Below are 20,162 nucleotides of genomic sequence, written 5' to 3'. Positions count from 1 at the left end.
AATGCATTTTGTTCGAATAATTATAAAACGATATGTTTTTTCCAGTTTTTTTTGTTTTGTTTTTTTGTTTTTTGGAAGATCGAAATATTACTCTTTTCATCTTTTTGTAGTTTGTATGGACTTTTTTTTAGTTTTTAATTTTCCCCGAGGCAGCTCAGAATTAAGAGAAAAAGCTAATGAAAGTTTATTAATATGAATTGAAATTTATCAATTAAAATTTTTAATCAAATAAAAATTTTTAATTAATAAGAGTTTAAAAATGAAAATTTTTTAATGAATTAAATTTGTTTATCTTGATTTATTATTTATGAATTAAGATAAAAATCTAATAAAAATTTATTAATTATCTTAAAAAACTAAGATCAGAGCTCCTAAGTTTTGTTCGCTTTTTTTTCATTTTTCTGCTTTTAAGTATGTATGGTAGTTTTTTTTAAGCACTTGATAAAGGTAAAAATAGGAGATAAGCCTTTTCTTTTTTGTAGTATTTTCAACATCCGACTTCACAGATGAAGATCGCCCTTCTATTGACATTGACAATCGAAATTTTACCGAGTGCTACTATCGTGGTCTGCGAAATCCTCCATCAAGTGAAGATGCATACAAGCCTGCTCCAATGTATTGGACAATTTTTGCTGTTCGGCTTTGTTTCGTCTTGGTTTTTGAGGTAGGCTTCATCTTTCAATTTTGTAACTGGGTGTGAGCAATTACGTAAGGGAGGGATTTAATGGGACTGGTTTTCATCAGAAATCTCATGATTCTTACGATTTTTCCCGTATTTGTCATTTTTTGGGGTGATTTTTGTTAGTTTCCTGAATTCTGTCCTTCCGATTAGAAAAAAAATGTTTCGGACAAGTTTTGTATGTACCAACTTCACAATAATTTAAAGTTAGACTTTTCTAAAACGATGTAACCATCAAATGGCTCGAGGAGACGAGCGGTAAGTAAAGTTCAACTTAAGCAACATGTACATAAAAACATAAATTGAATCAGTTTTTCCTGGCGGTTTTAAATATTTTAAACTATAAGTTTATACACACCCATCGAATGGTTGCATGCGTAAATTTGTGTTAATTCTGGAAAAGAGGGGAATATCCCCAAATACTGACACGATTTTGATGAAAGTTGTACTATCAAAAATTGCACCACATGGTCAATGTTTGGAACTCCTCTTTCAATGGATGCTCAATTTTTTTATTTTTCCTGTAACAGATGTGTAATTATTTTTAGTTTTTTTTCACCAAGATGGGTGATATAGGACCAGCGGTCACATAGTCTACTATATATGTTGAGACCCGAACAAAAATTTAAGGTTTTTAATTTTTTTTTTTTTAAAGGCTAGGAAGTTCCACACATTTTCTACAAAGAACAAGAGCTAAGAGCTCATACGACACTTGTGACGAGGCGAGAAGAGCTAAGAGCCAAGAGATCATATGGTATGAGCTCTAACAAAATTCTATGAATCAATAGATTGATTTAAAAAGGAAAATAAGAGGCTTAATGCCGGTCAAGATTTAAAATAAGAGCTCTGAGTCACAAAGTCCTTCTAAATATCAAAATTCATTAAGATCCAATCACCCACTCGTAAGTTATAAATACCTAATTTTTTCTAATTTTTCCTCTCCCTTTTGCCCCCCAGATGGTCGAATCTGGGAAAACGACTTTATCAAGTCAAATTATGCAGCTCCCTGACACGCCTACCAATTTTCATCGCCCTAGCACGTCCAGAAGCACCGAACTCGCCAAATCACTGAACTCCTCCCCCCAACTCCCCCAAAGAGAGCGAATCCAGTACGATTCTGTCAATCACGTATCAAGGACATTTGTTTATTCTATCCACCAAGCTTCATCCCGATTCCTACACTCCAAGTGTTTTTCCAAGATTTCCCCCTCCAAATCCCCACAATGTCAAAAGATCTGGCTGGGATTTGAAATAAGAGCTCTGAGACATGGATTCCTTCTAAATATCAAATTTCATTACGATCCGATCATCTATTCGTAAGATATAAATACTCCAATTTTCATGTTTTCCAAGAATTCCGGTTCCCGCCTCCAACTCCCCCGAAAGTCACAGGATCTGGTCGGAATTTGAAATTTGAACTTTAAAACACAAGATCCTTCTAAATATCAAATTTCATTAAGATCTGGTCACCCTTTCGTAAGTTACAAATACCTCAATTTCCAAAATTACCCCCCCCCCCCAATTCCACCAAAGAGAGCAGATTCGGAATATGAAGTTTCATGAAGATCCGATCACTCCTTCGTAAGTTAAAAATACGCCATTTTTCTTATTTTTCAGAATTACCCCCCCCCCCCCCGCAATTGAGCGGATCCGTTCCAATTATGTAAATCACGTATGCAAGACTTCCGCTTATTTTTCCAACCAAGTTTCATCCCAATCCCTCCAATCTAAGCGTTTCCCATCATTTTAGGTTTCCCCACCCCAAACTTTCCCAATGTCACCAGATCCGGTCAGGATTTAAAATAAGAGCTTTGAGACACGATATCCTTCTAAAAATCAAATTTCATGGAGATCCAATCACCCGTTCGTAAGTTAAAAATACCTCTTTTTTTCTAATTTTTCAGAATTAACCCCCCCCCAACTACCCCAAAGAGAGCGGATCCGTTCTGGTTATGTTAATCATGTATCTAGGACTCATGTTTTTTTCCACCAAGTTTCATCCCGATCCCTCCACTCTAAGGGTTTTCCAATTTTTAGGTTTCTCCCTCCCAACTCCCCCCCAAATGTCACCAGATCCGGTCGGGTTTAAAATAAGAGCTCTGAGCCACGATATCCTTCTAAATATCAAATTTCATTGAGATCTGATCACCCGTTCGTAAGTTAAAAATACCTCATTTTTTTCAGAAATATCCCCCCTCCCCAACTACCCAAAAGAGAGCGGATCCGTTCCGTTTATGTCAATCATCTATCTAGGACTCGTTTTTATTTTTCCTACCATGTTTCATCCCGATCCCTCCACTCTAAGTGTTTTCCAAGTTTTAGGTTTCCCCCTCCCAACTCCCCGCCCCCATCACCAGATCCGGTCGGGATTTAAAATAAGAGCTCTAAGACACGATATCCTTCTAAACATCAAATTTCATTGAGATCCGATCACCCGTTCGTAAGTTGAAAATACCTCATTTTTCTAATTTTTAAGAATTACTAACCCCCCCCCCCCACACAACCCAAAGAGAGCAAACCAGTTCCGATTATGTCAATCATGTATCTGGGACTTGCGCTTATTTTTCCCATCAAGTTTTGTCCCGATCCCTCCACTCTAAGGGGTTTTTAGATCTTAGATCCAAGATTTTAGGTTTCCCCCCCTCCAACTCCCCCCAATGTCATCAGACCCAGTCGGGATTTAAAATAAGAGCTCTGAGACACAATATCATTCCAAATATCAAATTTCATTAAGATCCAATCACACACTCATAAGTTAAAAATACTTCATTTTTTCTATTTTTTCCGAATTAACCGGCCCCTACCCCCCCCCCCCCAGATCGTCAAATAGGGAAAACGACTATTTCTAATTTAATCTCGTCCGGTCCCTTATATGCTTGCCAAATTTCATCGTCCTAGCTTACCTGGAAGTGCCTAAAGTAGCAAAACCGGGACCGACAGACAGACCGACAGACCGACAGAATTGGCGACCGCTGTATGTCACTTGGTTAATATTAAGTGCCATAAAAAAATATTCCAAGACAACCTAATTCTTAACTTACATCATTAACTTAAGACAATTCAATGTTGAGCTGAAAGCGTTTTGAAATTTGACTCTGTTTAGTCACTTGAAATCGGATTCAAATTCCATTTGTCTCAGTCATTTTCAACATGTCTAAGGTCTCGCTTTTAACATTTTCCCTGTCGTGTTATATATCTTTTCTTAACGGCAGACCGTGTGGAGAGAATGAATGGAAAAATGCATAGATTCTAAATAATTTTTACAAAAATCAACTAAACTTGAATTAAATTGAAGATTTTTATAAATGAATGTTTCATCCAGTTATGGTGATAAGAAAAAAAGCTAAGAGTTAATTCGTCTTATAATTTTTTTTTTTTAAAGAATGGATTGTAACTGCATAATTATGTTCTTTTTAGGTACCAAGAGTACCAAAACTCTCAATTTTGAATCAAATGAGCATCCTTCAAAGTTTCTAAGATCATGAGGTGGAGGTGGGGATGAATAAGGGACAGTCCCCCTTCTATACGGAATAAATTCTGCTTAATTTAGGATTTAATGTTACTCTTTACCTTCATAATAACATCGTAGATCAGAAATATTCCTAAAAATCAAGAGAGATTAAATATCAGTTGCACATTTTTGATGCATTTTTTAAAGCTTTTTGTCTCCCCACCCCAAAGGAATACGACCCTGGGGATTATACATCAATTTCTACCTCCACACTCCTCTTGTCTATCCCTTAGAACTAATTTTGTATTTACCTGAAAGTTCAATGACAGTTGGGATGTTTTGGGATTAAAATGTACCCTTTGAGGAATCTCCCTCCCTCCCTAACTAGCCAAAATATTTTTAAGGTCTAAACAAATTTCCTTGTCTTAGGTAAATTACCTGTTGTTTTGCGATTCTAAACAGTTTCCCATGAAGGCTTTACGTCTCTACAATGGGTTTGCTGATTGTTTTATTGTTGGGAAGGGAGAGAGGTTCCTCAAGAGTGCATTTTAATACCAAAACATTCCAACTCTCATTGAGCCTTCAGATAAATACAGAATCAGTTCTAAAAGGAGAGACGAAGGGAGGGTCGAGATAGATACTGATATATAGTCCCCAGGGCCGTATTTGGGACTTTTGTTTAGGATTTTTTTTTTTTCGGGATGAAAGGTAGGCTACAAAAAAAAACAATTTAAAAAAAAAACATCAAAAATGTGAAACTGGTACTTTATCCCTCTTAATTTCTGGGAATATTTTTGGCCTACTCTGTTATTATGAAAGTAAAGGGTAACATTAAACCCCGGAACGAACAGAATTCATTCCGCATAGGAAGGGGATTTCCCGTTCCTCATCTCCAACTCATAGTCGTAGAAACTTCAGAGGGTTCTCATTCGATCAGAAATCGAGATTTCAAGTCCTTTTTTATAAGTCAAAATTGATTGGAGACCAACCAGCCATGTGGAGAGGGTTCCGAGGGGTGTACATTCTGCGAGGGTAGTATTTTCTGGGGAGGTATTCTCAGGGGGGAGACATTTGTTCCCTTAAAATGCATTCTTTGAGGTTTCTGTCCCCTCTCTAGCTTGGAATAAGGAGTTCTATCCATTTTCGCTTGGTTCAGAAGCAAATTGTTTGGTTTTGACTGCAGATTGACTCCATGTTCTTCATTTTCTCTGTTGCTGTTTTTTTTTCAATTCTTTCAATTCGGGTTTTACTTTTTACTTCCTGAGTTGTCTATTTTTGTTTTTGTTTTTTTTTTTTATTTGGTTTGTTTCGTTCTTTGCATAGAAAATGTGAACATTGAGACTTTCTCAAGGAATTTTTCTTGAGTAAAATCCTTTTTCCTTCTCAAGGAGTTTTTTACATTCTTTAATTCTTCTAATTTGAGCTTTATTTTTTTTTTTTTTTTTTACTTTCCGCGCTGTCTATTATTGTCCTTTTATTTTTATCTGGTTTGTTTCGTTCACATTTTTGGTCAGAAAATTGGATGAACTGTTTGATTACATTCATTTTTCTCTTCAATTTTGTTGCTAAAAATGCATGTTAAATCAAACAGTAAAGCAAGAAGTGATGCAGGTCAGTAGTAAAGGAAACTCTAAAAAACGGAACATGAAAATAATCAGCTTATTTTATTGGTTCCAAATATGTAAGATTCTTTGTGTTTAGCGTTACCCATCAAGGGTTACGAGCCTGATAAAATTTACCTGATTTTCAGAAAAGGGGGAACACCCCCCAAAAGTCAAAGAATAGAACCTTAATGAAAATTATACCATCTGATTGAGCATATCAAAGAACCCTACTGTAGAGACTTCTAGCCCCATCTGAAAAAATGTAGGATTTTGAATTTTTTTTTTACCAGAAGAAAGATCACAGATGTCTATTTCTTGTGTTTTCATGGCACTTGGTAATAACCAAGTGACACATAGCGACTGCAAATTCTGTTGGTCTGTCTATCTGTCCCGGTTTTGCTTGTTTAGGCTCTTCCAGCAAAGCTAGGACGATGAAATTTGGCAGGCGTATCAGGGACCAGACAAAAGTAAATATAAAATAGTTGTTTTTTCCGTTTCGACCATCTGGGGGGGGGGGTTAATTCGGAAAAATTAGAAAAAATGAGGTATTTTTAAGCTACGAACTGGCGATCAGATTGTAATGACATTTGACGTTTAGAAGGATATCATGTCTCAGAGCTCTTATTTTAAATCCCGACCAGATCTGATGAGATTGGGGGGGGGGGTTGTAGGGGGAAGCCTAAAATCTTGGAAAACGCTTAGAGTGGAGGGATCGGGATGAATTTTGGTGGGGAAAATAAGCATAAGTCCTAGATATGTGATTGACATAACCTGAACGGATCCGATCTCTTTGGGGGAGTTGGGGGGAGGGTTAATTCTGAAAACTTAGAAAAAATGAGGTATTTTTAACTTACGAAGGAGGGATAGGATCTTAATGAAATTTCGTATTCAGAAGGACCTCGTAACTTGGATTTCTTATTTTAAATTCTGAGAGGATCCAGTGTCATTGGGGGGGGGGGGGGGGTAGTTCGGGGGAACCGGGAATCTTGGAAAAGACTTAGAATGGAGAGATCAGGATGAAACTTGGTGGGAAGAATAAGCACAAGTCCCAGATACTTGGCTGACATAACCGGATCAGATCCATTCTCTTTGGGGGAGTTAGGGGGAGGTAACTCAGAAAAATTAGAAAAAATGAGGTATTTGTAACTTACGAATGGGTGATCAGATCTGAATGAAATTTGATGTTTAGAAGCATCTTGTGCTTCAGAGCTCTTATTCTAAATCCCTTATTCTAAATTGTAACATTGGGGGGAGTTGGAGGGGGAAACCGTAAATCTTGGAAAACGCTTAGAGTGGAGAGATCGGGATGAAACCTGGTGGGAAGAATAAGCGAATGTCTTAGATACGTGATTGAAGCAACTGGAGCGGATCCGCTCTCTTTGGGGGAGTTAGGGGGATCCAGTGCTTTGGCGAATTTGGTGCTTCTGGACGTGCTAGGACGATGAAAAACAGTAGGTGTATCTGGGACCTGCAAAAATTGACTTGATAAGGTCGTTTTCCCCGATTCGACCAGGAGAAATTAGGAAAAATGAGGTGTTTTTAACTTACGAGTGGGCGATTGGATCTTAATGAATTACGATATTTAGAAGGACCTCGTGTCTCAGAGCTCATATTTTAAATCTTAACCGGCATTAAGCCTCTGATTTTCCTTTTAAATCAATCTATTGATTCTTGGAATTTTGCTTAAGTTCATTCCATATGAGCTCCTGGCTCTTCACTCTTCTGGCCTCGTCACAAGTACCATATGAGCTCTTAGCTCTTGTTTTGTTTATTTGTCTTTTCCCAAGGGGTGATCCTTTTGAACCAATGTTTATAAAACATCAGGAGAGGGCTCATTCAAACAGACATTAAAAGTTCTATTACCTTTCAAATGAGCAGAAATATTGGAGGGCGACTAGCTTCCTCCCACACCTCTTTTCCCCTAAATCGTTCAACCAAAATTTTCAAATAGCCATTTTTTCAGCATAGTTGAAAAGAATTCTTTCGTATATAACATGACCCCCACAGTCCCAGGGGATAGGTCTTTAAGATATAAAATTTGTCCATTGTTTACGCATAGTATTTGCTATTGGGAAGCATACACACATTTTTCGGGATGGGGATTTTTGTTTGGGATGGATGTCCACGGGGAGGGATATTTCTGGGAGTGAACTTTCCAGCGGAAATTTTATACTGGGGGATTTGACAGAATTCCAATACGACTTTTTTTTATTTTTCTTGCTTTCTCATTATATTCTGGGAAAACTGTCCGGGGAAAATTTTCAGCGGATTGGGATTTCCGGGAAAAGGTTCTACAGAAGGGGCAATATCTGGAGTGATCGGAAAAAAAAATCGAAATTATAGTCTTTTTCAAATGAAACCATACCAAGGAGAATTTTTTTTTGGCTTAATCGTCCGCAAGAAATTGTATGGAAGGGGGATTTTTCAGTGAGGATGGAATTATCCTGACGGAATTTTACAGGGAGGGGTATTTTATGTGGGAGGAACTTTACACGGAAGAGTTTCATATAAGGGTATGGGATTTTTCATGGAGGGTAAGTCGGATTTACTGATATTATTTAAAAAACAATCAGAAATTAAATTCAGATAAAAAAAAATTCAACTGAAAGTAAAGAACAACATTAAACCTCAGAATGAAAGGAAATTATTCAGTACATGAAGGGGTCACCCCCCTCCTCAATATATCGCTCTTTACACCAAACTTTAACTGTTTGTCCCATTTTTTTAAGAACGACTACTGAAACACACAGGGTCATTCAATTAGAATAAGAAGCTTTTTTAAAGTGCTAAAACAGTAGCGTGAAGCGCAATGTATTGAGGAGGAAAGCCACTCGTTCATTTACGGAATAACTTCTTTTCGATTTGATGTTGCTCCTTACTTTCAGTTGAAACAACTTTTTTTTGTCATTTAATTTTGAGTAAAAAGGAAGATAGCTGGTCCTTTTGCTATCCCTTGGGACATCTGTTCGACATTGTGAGGTAACCATTTTTTTCTCTGTGGCTGCTTAATTTAGCATATGTGGAAATTTTCTGTGGGGGATGGGTAGAATTCCGGGGGAATTTTCCGCCGGCAGATTTTTGGGAAGGGATTTTCCACAGAAGGAATTTCCCAGGGAGAATACGCTTAACACCGACTATAATAATCCCAAACTTGAATTATTATGCCAATTTGTGGGAATGCAACACTTCATAAATAAAGCCTGGCTTTTCTCGTTTGTAACAAAAAGTGGAATAGAAAAAGTCACCAATCAAAGGGATTTCCCACTATAGTCAGACTCGGGCCTTTTACTCGTGACATTATGATCAGAACAAAGGGTATTACAGTGAATAGGTCCGATCCTGAGGAAGAAAGCTAATATTAAAGGGAACGGACTGGGGTTCAACTAAGTTTTAAGGTTCCACTACGTTTTAAAACCCAACTACACGGATCAGTTTTTGGAACTGATCTTGGGAAGAAGATTCTCCATGAACTTATATTCTAACTATTTATAAGGGGTAAACTTTTACATTATAACAGGGGAGAATCTCCTGGGGGGCAAGAGGGGTCTATATCCAGACAGTCATGGGGCAAGGGCTATATATTATTTTTTCCATATTATTGCAGGCAACTGTCCCCTTTCCCCTCAACCGACGCTCCTGTATTATAATAGGATAGATTACTTATTTTATAAGGGAGTATTCTCCCTTTTTTGCAGGCATTTTTTGAAATATCATCTATTTCTACTGTAAGGTATTTTTAGCGGGCATATCTATTGGCTATAAAAAATAGGTGCGCCACAACGGTAAAAATTTTACGGTAAATATTTACCTAGTCTGTTTTAAATGCTGCAATATTTCTTGTTGACACAACATGGTAGAGCAACATGCTTCAAGATTTAATAGAATTGTTTACAAAAGAACCCGCAGATGACTTGGAGATGTAAGTCTTTACCGTAAAGTGACGGACTCAAATCCTACTGTAAAAAACGATAAATAACGTTAAAATTTCTAGTTAATTTGAATTTATTGCCATTGTTTTTCTTCTTCTCTTCTAGCACTTGGTTTTCGGTATCACAAGCCTGATCTCCATTATAATCCCTGATATTCCAGTTGAAATTAAGGATAGTATAAAGCGTGAGATGCATATGGCTAGAGAAGCGATGAAAAAAGCCGGCAAATCCTGCTCCAATTTAAATATTTTGAATTTGTCAAATAAGGTTTGTATTTCCATCCTTAATTGGAATTATTTTTATTGCTTCAACACCTAGCTATGGCTGCCATGTAGACCTTGTGAGACTCAATAAAGAAAAAAAAACTGATTGTATACTGGAGAATCTGAAGTAAAGCGTTAAATTTGCTTGAAAAAGCTTAATTCTTAACCCTAATTAATTCCTAGTATTTAGAAATAACATTGAAACATGTTTATTTCTGGGATAAGAGTTAAATTTGCTGTATATCGAACTTATAATCCGTTTTCAGAAAATTGATCCCTTCTAGAATATATTTTTTATGAATTTTTCGATCTTTCGTGGGAAAAAAGGCCTCTATTACCCCCCTCCAGTTCAAACCTCTAAATACTGATAACTGAAAGATAGTATGATTTAAAAGGAGGGTACTATTTGTGGACCATGAGGGATTACATCCTTGTCCTCCCCTAATGGGAGCTCTTAAATTCCATTTTCCATTAAAAATCCTGGATAGCCCCGAGAAGGGTGGTTTTAAAACTAGGATATCATTTGAAGACCATGAGGCGAGTAAGCCATTTAATATGTTCTGGCGTGTCTGCACTACGTTATAACAAATGGGTTTCCTTGTGAGTGTTTTTTAGCGGTAAAACGTTTATTGGCCGCCCTTTATTTGTTACTTGAGAGGTTCAAATACCTAGTTACTGTACTTAAGTGTTCTGTAATATGTACTTCATGAAATTTACCTGATGTGTCTGAACATCCTTATGACAAGTGGGTGTCCTTGTGACAGTGTTCCAGGGGTTAGATGTTTATTGGTAATACTGGTTTATTGGTTAATTGGTACTTGAGAGGTTCAAATACCTAGTTGCTATACTCAAGTGTTATGTAGTATGTAGTTCATAACACCTGATGTGCCCGCACATCCTTATGACGAACAGGTGTGCTTGTGATAGTATTTCAGTGTTAAATGTTTATTAGTAATATTGGTTTATTGGTTAATTGGTACTTGAGAGGTTCAAATACCTAGTTGCTATACTCAAGTGTTGCATAATATATACTCCATAAAATTTACCTAATGTGTCCGCACATCCTTCTGACAAACGGGTGCCCTTGTGACTGTGTTAAAATGGTTAAATGTTCATTGGTAATATTGGTTTCCTGGTTAGTTGGTACTTGTAAGGTTTAAATACCTAGTTTACTACCAAGTAAAGTACCAAAGTAAACCAAGTACCTTGGTTTAAATACCAAGGTTTAAATACTGTATTTAAGTGTTATGCAACATATACTTCATAAAATTGATCTGATGTGTCCCCACATCCTTATATCGAATCGGTGTCCTTGTGACAGTGTTCCAGATAAAAAAAAAAGGTAAAGGATACGGCATTAGACTTTACAGTCCCTACCGGCGGTGCTGATCTCCGTTTCTTGGCCCTTCAGCCAGGAAGTGCAATGGGGGGTTGGGGGCCAACCATCCTGTGCTTTCGCACACCCTTCCTGTTTACCTTCCCCAGATTTCTCCAGGTACCCATTTAAAGCTGGGTCGACTCTGGCTAAGCTTACAGAGTCACGCCACTGACTCCCGTCCCATACTGAACAAAGTTTGGAACAAAGTGTTCCAGATACCGGTTCAAATATCTAGCTACTGTACTTCAATGGTATGTAATATGTGCTTTATGAGAATTATGGTTCAGAAAAACCAATTAACTTGGATTTGGGGTACTTCAGTTGAAAGCAGGCTTACTGCTAATGAATTTGTTACTTTGAGCCATATTGACAGTTGATATGCTCAAATACCTGTTTCCAGTACTTATTCATTAAATTCAACATGCTAACCCATTTCTACTAAAATCTTTCAGTGAAAAAATGGACAGTTTTCAAAATTTAAGATTCTTGCCCCTAGGGCTGTCTGGGCCACACTAAACCTGGAGTTATACTTGTTAAATATTTTGACTATTTAGATTAAAATATATCTCTCAAATTTTTTTCCTGATAGCATGTGACACATAAATGAGCACTCAGGACACTGAAGTGTAGCGTATCAAACAGGTGGTAAAGAACTGTAGAAAGGAGCAACTCGGCTCAATAGTAACCGAAACTCTAAAAAACAGGATTTTAATACCAATAGTTATATCAAAAGAATTACATTTTAATGCTGATTTTCAATATATAAGTTTCATCAAGTTTAGTCATATGGATCAAAAGTTAAAAGCCTGAGAAAAGCTGCCTTATTTTTGAAAATAGGGGGACACACCTCCTAAAAGTCATAGAATCTTAACGAAAATCACGCCATCAGATTCAGCGTATCAGAGAACCCTTCTGTAGAGGTTTCAAGCTCCTATCTACAAAAATGTGGAATTTTGCATTATTTGCCAGAAGACAGATCACGAATGCGTGTTTATTTGTTTGTTTGTTTTTTTCCCAGGGGTGATCGTATCGACCCAGTGGTCCTAGAATGTCGCAAGAGGGCTCATTCTAATGGAAATTAAAAGTTCTGTTGCCCTTTTTCTGTGACCAAAAAAAACTGGAGGGTCACCGGATCAAAATTTTGAGATAGCCATTCTCTTCAACTTAGTCAAAAGCCTAATAACTATGTCTTTGGCGACGACTTAATCCCCCACAGTCCTGGGGGAAGGGGCTGTAAGTTACAAACATTGTTTACATATAGTAATGGTTATTATGAAGTGTACAGACGTTTTCAGGGGGACTTTTTCGCGTAGGGATGGGGGTAGGTCGGGGGAAGAGGGTTACGTGGGAGGATCTTTTCATGGAGGAATTTTTTATAAGGAAAGATAATTTCCATGAAGGGGGCGCAGGATTTTCTAGCATTATTTAAAAAAAATGAGAAAATAAATAAAAAAAGTTCAACTGGAGGTAAGAAGCAGCATTAAAACTTAAAACGAACAGAAATTATTACGTTTATAAGGGGGTTTGTCTCCTCCACAATAACTTGCTCTGTACGCTAAAGTATTTTTTGTAATGTCAACTATTTATTTTACGGCCTTTTTGATTCAGGAGTCATTCTTAAAGATTTGGGAGAAAGTTCAAGCTTTAGTGTAAAGAGCGAGGTATTGATGAGGGGGCGAACCCCCTCATATACGTAATAAAAATACACAAACATGGAAGTTCGTTACGTAAGCTAATCCGTAAGGTACGTATGTTTATTGCTAACAAAAACGTTCGCAAAAAAAATATACAACTATATATTTTTTATTTTTTTATATTTTTAGCCACCTAAAATCGGAAGGTAACTAGGCCTCCTCCCTCACCCTTTTTTATGAAAATGGTCCGATCAAAACTATGAGAAAGCCAGTTAGCAAAAGAAAAATTAATATGCAAATTTCGTTTTAATTGCTCATGTGCGATGAGTCAAAATCAAAACATGCATTGATTGAAAAACGTTAAGAAATTAAATAAAAAAACAAGTTTATTTAACTGCAAGTAAGGAGCGACATTAAAGCTGAAAACGAAAATAAATGATTCCGTATATGAAAGGGGTTGTCCCCTCCTCAAGGCCTCGCTCTTTACGTTAAATTTTCTTTATTCTTTAAAAAGTAGATTTGTTACAAAGAGTCAAACTTTGACGTAAAGAGCGGGGCGTTGAGGAGGGGACAACCCCTTTCATATACGGGATAATTTATGTTCCTTTTAAGCTATAATGTCGCTCCTTACTTAAAGTTAAAAAAACTTGTTTTTTTATATTTAATTTGATAAAAGGGACGATGGCCCCCTATGAAAAATTCTAGATTTAACATGATGTGACATTCCAATCTCTTCTACTAAAAAGCAGCCGGAAGAACCGGAAGTCCATAATTTAGAGTCCTTGACTTTTTGCCCTCGGATTTTTGTGGATCAGAATCCTTAGAGACATATTATTTGATCCTTTAAATCCTTTTGAGTAAAATAGCTAGCTCAATGCTTTGATCCAATGTTGTTTGGAGTTTTGGAGAGGCAGAGCAAAAAGGGTACAGAAACACTATTTGCCGCCTTATTACTTTTGAACCTTAAAAGGGGTACTCAAACGAGTCTTCTGCCAAGTTTACAGCCCCACTGAGATGAAATTATTCTAGAAAATGTTTTCCTCATTGGAAATTCCCCGGAAAATCCCACCCCCCCCGCAGAAAACTACCCATCGAAAAAAATATAAAAATAAAAATACTAAAAATAATACTATCTGTAAGCAATGGACAATTTATAAAGCTCAAAAAGGCACTTAAAACTTCTACAATGGGGTCTCTGAGTGTTTTGTAGTTATGAGGAAGAGAGATCCCTCAAAGGGAACATTTTAATGCCAAAACATCCCAGCTCTCATGGAGCTATCAGATAAATACGGAATTAGTTCTAAGGGAGAGACGAAAGGAGATTGGAGGTGGAAATTGATGTATAATCCCCAGATCCGTAACCAGATTTTTTTGTGGGGGGGGGGGTAGGGTATTTACTTTTGGTGGGGTATAAAAGAAACTTTAAAAACACATCAAAAATGTGATGTTGATATCTACTCCCTTATGATTTCTGGGAATATTTCTGGTCTACGCTATTATTATGGTAGTAAAGAGTAACATCAAACACTAAAATAAGGAGAATGCACATCATATAGGAAGGGGGCTGTCCCTTCCTTGACACCTCCCCCTCATGGGCGCAGAAACTTTGGAGGGTGCAGATTAGACCAGAAACTGAGAGCTCTAGTCCTTTTTATATAAGTCAAAAGTGATTTCAGACCAACCACCCACTGGGGGGGGAGGGTGATTTTCCGGCGGATTTTCTGAGTAGGAGTTTTCCATGGGAGATATTTCTGTAGGGGGTGCTATTTTCGGGAGGGAACAGTTTTCAGGGGGTTTTAGGGGGGAATCTTCCATAGAGGTGGGGGGGGGGGGTAAACGCCAGCCACCGTATCATAGAATACTGTGTTTTATGGCCTTGTTATATTTACAATAGAAAACAAAACCTGTAGGCATGATATTGATAATGAAAGGAAAGGAGAGCAATATAAGTTCGTGTTTTTTGATGTTGTTGTATTCGCCGGAATGGGAGAGAGGACTCGCGTTATTATATTGTGATGTGAATTTCCGAATACTGTGTTGTAAGGCCTTGTTCGGCTTATAATAAATTTATCTATCTATACCAAAAAAAAATGTATTGCTTTTGTTTGTTTGTTTTCTTTCAATTCCAAATTACCTGACATTATGAAAAGCAAGTAGAAAATTATACACACTTTCAAAACCTGCAAAATTTCGTATATAGCATATATAGTGATAAAAAGGAGGGACTGGAATGCTGCTAAGCTAGAAGCGACTATGAAAATTATATTAACAAAAATGTTCTGAACTAATGAAATAATAATTTTGCTATTCTAGGGGCTTGGCTCAGAAGAGGACATAAGAGTAAACTAGACTGTTATCACAGCTATTAGAAAGAGGGAGCTTGCACTCCCAATTTTCCCAATTTTCATATTTACTTTGTCTCCCCTCTCCCTTATTATGGATATATATCTAAGCCAAACAACCGTATTAAAGTTTGTTGGTTTTGTTGTTTTTGGTTCTTTTTTGTACTTATTTCGATAGCACTGCAGTTTGTGCAGTTAAGGCAGTTTATACCCCCTATTTTAAACAAAATGTTCTAATAGAAAAATTCTTGTTACATTACACTCAAATTAAATTCACTAAAATTTATATTCCTTTATCTTTGAGAGTTGCACCTATGTAATACACCACACTTTCTTATTTGTGTTTTTTTTTTTTCAGGAGGCCGTCAGCTCTTCAAATGGATCGTACAACCAAAAGAAAAAGTAAAATTTGAAGCGGTATTGAATATTTGAACAGTTGAGAAGATAAAAAATATGCAGCCATAGCCCTTATCCAGTTTCAGTATTAAACAAACACTGCCGAAATGAATTTATTTTGTTTTGAATAAAACCTTTTTTTGTTCAAATTGGTTTTGTTTCATCCGTTTTTAAGGCTGAAAGTGCTTCGGACATACAGAAATACGGGTAGCTAGATAGATGTCATGATAGAAAAACATATTTGCCCGGAAATTGTTTCTTTTAATGCTGCTGACATTTTCTCTTGAAATTTTCAGTAGTTAGACTACGTCTTATAGTTACCACACTGTTGTTCTTGATCTGAGTAAAACCGGTTTCTCGGTCGGCACTTGGTGACAATTTGCTCAGTCTTGGCGAAATAAACTACAGGTACAGGTATATTTTCATTAAATACTTAGATTTGGTTAGGTATTATTCTAGCCTCCTCCCTCTCCCAATTAGAAAGATCTGAGAAGTGTACAGTATTGCATCCAACCTCATCCTCTCAAGGAAGCTTAAGTAGGTTGACAAAATTATTGGTTTAGAGCAGTGTTCCCAACCGATTTTGGATACCCCGCCCCTCGTGATATTTCCTGTCGTCCTCTAGTCATATTGTAGCAAAGAAAGAAGGTGTTTCTATATAAAAACACCTTTTATACAAGGCATGACGTTATAGAATGCTATCATGTACCTTTTTTGCTCTTTAAATGTATATGATTGTGATGCCATTCCCGAAAAATAATATTTTTTTCAAAATTAAGGCATTGAAGTATAGTCAGCCAAAGGGTGCATGTCCTGCCCATGACCCACCAAAATATTGCCATGCCCCACCCGCAACCCGCATTTGGGATCATGGGCTTATACGCTAAGGAGAAGAGTATCATTTTTCAATGTCAAAAGTCTCTTTTACGGCATCCGATATAACTACATAGCCCAAATGACACGATACTATAAACCAGGCAAGAAATTGTTTGGGAGCTTCGGTATGCCCCTCCAAAAGATCAACATTTTCAAAATTTCTCCCAGTTCCTCTACTTCTTCTTATAGTCCTTACATTTTGCACTTGGGTCAGTGCAAAAAAAGAAGAAAACGAACCATTTTCTTCTTGCAACATTGTAGGGTCAGAAAACTGTTGGACCATCCATATATCACTGAAATATGGTCAGATCAGCTATTGCCTTCTCTGCCAAAAAATAGCAGCGATTATTTCGGACGAACCTCGTGCTGCGATCAGTTCTGGATTCTCTAGCATCGTGTTTGCCACAGGGTTGCCACCTGTAGCACGAAAGTGCTGTTTTAGCACTACTTCATCATGATGAGCATTGTAGCACTTACTATGTTCAATGACCAAACAGCAACACTTTCGTACTGCAATTGTGTTGCGAGAGCAACACTTTAGTTTTGTCGTGTTTTTTTTTGTTCCTAGCACCCCAATTTCAGCTAATTCCTAGAAAGTGGTAAAGGTCTAACCTCTGCGGTTTTTACGGAAAGTGCGGACCTTAGGCCAGATTGATGAATATGACTTTGCATGCTGGAAAGCGTCGTAGAGCTCTTGCCTGGAGCCAAAAAAATGGTTTTTGCTTGTCCTTGAGCCAGAGCCTATGGTGTGTGAAGTGATTAGGAGTTTTATAGCCTATGTGAGAGAGAATTATCTGAAGCTATACAGTGAAGCTTTCATTTCATCAAACCATGTTTCTACTTTCGAGTGGAGAGCTCCGTTCTAGCAGGCAAGCAGGCAGGCACCAGTTTCAAATTGAAGATGGACTAAAATCTATAAGTGTTTAATATATGTGGCAGTTACTCGGACCCACAGCCAATATTTCTTCTTTTGAGTAAATAGAAAAAATTACAGAAATAAAAAAGTGGGGACCGAAAGTGATACTATCTATTGTTTCTATCCATTTCTATTCATGATTTCAGCTGAGTTTATCATTCGGTTTTTCGCACTTGGGATTGCTGTGGAGAGATGGTACCAGATGTACCTTTTAAACTTTAAAAGTTGTCTCATTTCTAAAGAAATTAGAGTTTGTCCTTTGCTCCTTTCTAAGTGGTGACGTTAGAAACTTGGCCTACGGCAAAAAAGTCAATTTTTGAACTAAGACAGATAAATTTCTTTTCGACGGCAGTCGATACGTCCTGATGAGCTGCTCCCAAGTAAATATCATCTATTTTTGGTAGAAAAATTCCTTCATGATATATACCAGTTTGAAAGTTTAAAGGGGTTGACAACTTCAATAGTAAGGTACACACTGAAACCAAAAATAGGCTGATACAGAAATGGTATTAAATATGCCTCTTAAACTTCAAAACTTCTCCCATTGTTAATGAAATTAGTTTTTATCCCTTGGTCCTTTCTAAGTGATGACGTTAGAAACTTGGCCTACGGCAAAAAAGTCAGCTTTTGAATTAAGACAGATAGATTTTTTTTCAACGGCAGTTGATAGCTCTTGATGGAGCTGATCAAAGTATATATCATTCATTTTTCGGTAGAAAAATTCCTTCATGATCTGTACCAGGTTGAAAGTTAAAAGGGGATGACAACTTCAGTAGTAAAGTACCCACTGAAACCAAAAATAGGCCGATACCAATTGTGAGACATATAGGGGGTTTTTAAGCAACAGTCGGCTGTTAGATCATGATTATCTTCTGCGATGAGGGGTTTGCAACTTTCGCTAGTTTGTGTACCTATTTGTTTCCGGTGTATTTGATGGTAAGGCCAATTTGGTTCCAGCGGTAAGACATGTGGGGGACTTGTAAGTAATAATCGGCTGTTAGGCTACAATCATCTTTAGCGAGGAGGGATTTGTAACTTTTGCAAGTTTGTGTACCTAGTATTTATTTAAAGATCCTTACAGATTAACATTTTCAGCGTTTAAGCGAAGCGAGGAAACAAAACCTCGCTATGGGGAATAGGTAAAATCTGAATTTAAAAAAATAAACGTTTATTTCAAATGTATTTGTCCTTTCCAAAAAAGGAAATAAGAATATCCCAACTGCCAAGTAAAATAATCGTAAAGATTGGGTATCATACAACTTTCCTGCAATATTTTAGTAATTAGTACACGGGAAGGCAGGGGCGACGTTTATAAGGAAGATTTATAGTTGCCTCTCAAATAAATTGAAAAAAAATGTATTATACTGCCCTTGCCCCTTGACTATCTGGATATGGACCCCTCTTGCCCCCAAATTAAATGTTGGAGATTCATCCCTTTAGAAAAGAGATACGTCACCTAACAGGGCGGGAGAAGGTCCTAAGGGAGAATTTAATAGAAATTTGAACCTCTTGGGAGGGTATAAAGAGTGAAGCTTGAAATAGCCTGGGAATGAGGAGGGTTGTGTCTAGCTGTGTTGGCCACAGATGGCTTGGTGTTGCATCAAGTTGGTATTAGTAGTAGTAACTTGTACTTGATAAATAACGCACGCTGTCTAATGAATAAACATTGCGACAATCGTAATTTTCATTGCCCCTTAGAATGTGAAATTCTGACTTAGTGTATAAAATAAAAGAAAAAGAAGCGGATATCACCTTCTCTGCTATGGAAGAAAAGACAATGAGAATTGTTGGTAGGGTTTGATAAAGACTTCTTTTCTCACTGAAAGTCCAAAGGTAAAATAAAGACTAATTATTGAATATCCAGATATATTAAGACAAAATTCAAGTTAAAAAAAATATGGGTACTTAAAATGTGTTGATTAAGTAATTATCTTGTTTTAAATATGTTTAATACAGTGAAAGATAAATCCCAATATTCATGTTGTCTTAAATTGGATAGCACAAAAAGGTTGGATTTCAAGCAAATATTTTATCATCGCAACTTAATAACAAAAAATAGTTCAATCTATATAGTCGATCCTTAGGAGGTGCCAAAAACCTAAAAATGAAGTTTAGACATAGAGGATTAAAAATCTCGTTGGAACATCGTCATTCAACCAACAAGGCCATACGCAAGACTTCTTGGAACAGGAGGGGTCGAATATGAAAAAATGTTTTCATGTTTTTAAGACTTTATTTGGGCAAAATGGCACGTTTTAATCCAATTTGTTTAATCTGTGGTGGATAAACTGGAAAGCCACTGCGAATATGGCTGGATTCTGTTCCGTCTCTTTTGAATCCTCCAGATTTAACTGAAGGTTATTTAAATTCTGTTGCTGTGAGGAAAAGAAAAGAATAAAAGAAACACATATCACGCTTCGTTTGAAACATGTGACGATTTCAACAGAACAGGTTCTTTCCTAACTAATCTAAAAAAAACTTGCTAATGCTAATATTAACTAGCATTAAATCTTATGTGATCTAGGACGGCTATCAATCAAGCTTCAATTGTTGAATCACTTATCCTTATATACATATATATATATATATATATATATATATATATATATATATATATATATATATATATATATATATATATATATAAATATAAATATATATAAAGAAATTTTCTAGTTTGTACAGCCATTTTTT

General features: G+C 36.8%; 1 protein-coding gene across 1 annotated transcript; it reads left to right on the top strand.

Annotated features, from left to right (window-relative positions):
• Positions 1 to 464: 464 nt before the first annotated feature.
• Positions 465 to 15,825, top strand: LOC136042791 (anoctamin-7-like). The gene is made up of 3 exons (XM_065727738.1): positions 465 to 664; positions 9,769 to 9,930; positions 15,639 to 15,825. The coding sequence occupies exons 1-3, from the start codon at positions 614 to 616 to the stop codon at positions 15,684 to 15,686; spliced, it is 261 nt and encodes an 86-aa protein (XP_065583810.1). The 5' UTR covers positions 465 to 613; the 3' UTR covers positions 15,687 to 15,825.
• The last annotated feature ends 4,337 nt before the right edge of the window (positions 15,826 to 20,162 follow it).

Source organism: Artemia franciscana, unplaced genomic scaffold (genome assembly GCF_032884065.1).
Source record: "Artemia franciscana unplaced genomic scaffold, ASM3288406v1 Scaffold_2021, whole genome shotgun sequence".
Lineage (NCBI taxonomy): Eukaryota > Metazoa > Arthropoda > Branchiopoda > Anostraca > Artemiidae > Artemia > Artemia franciscana.
Note: the sequence above shows the minus strand (reverse complement) of the source record. Positions and strands in the feature narration are given on the sequence as shown.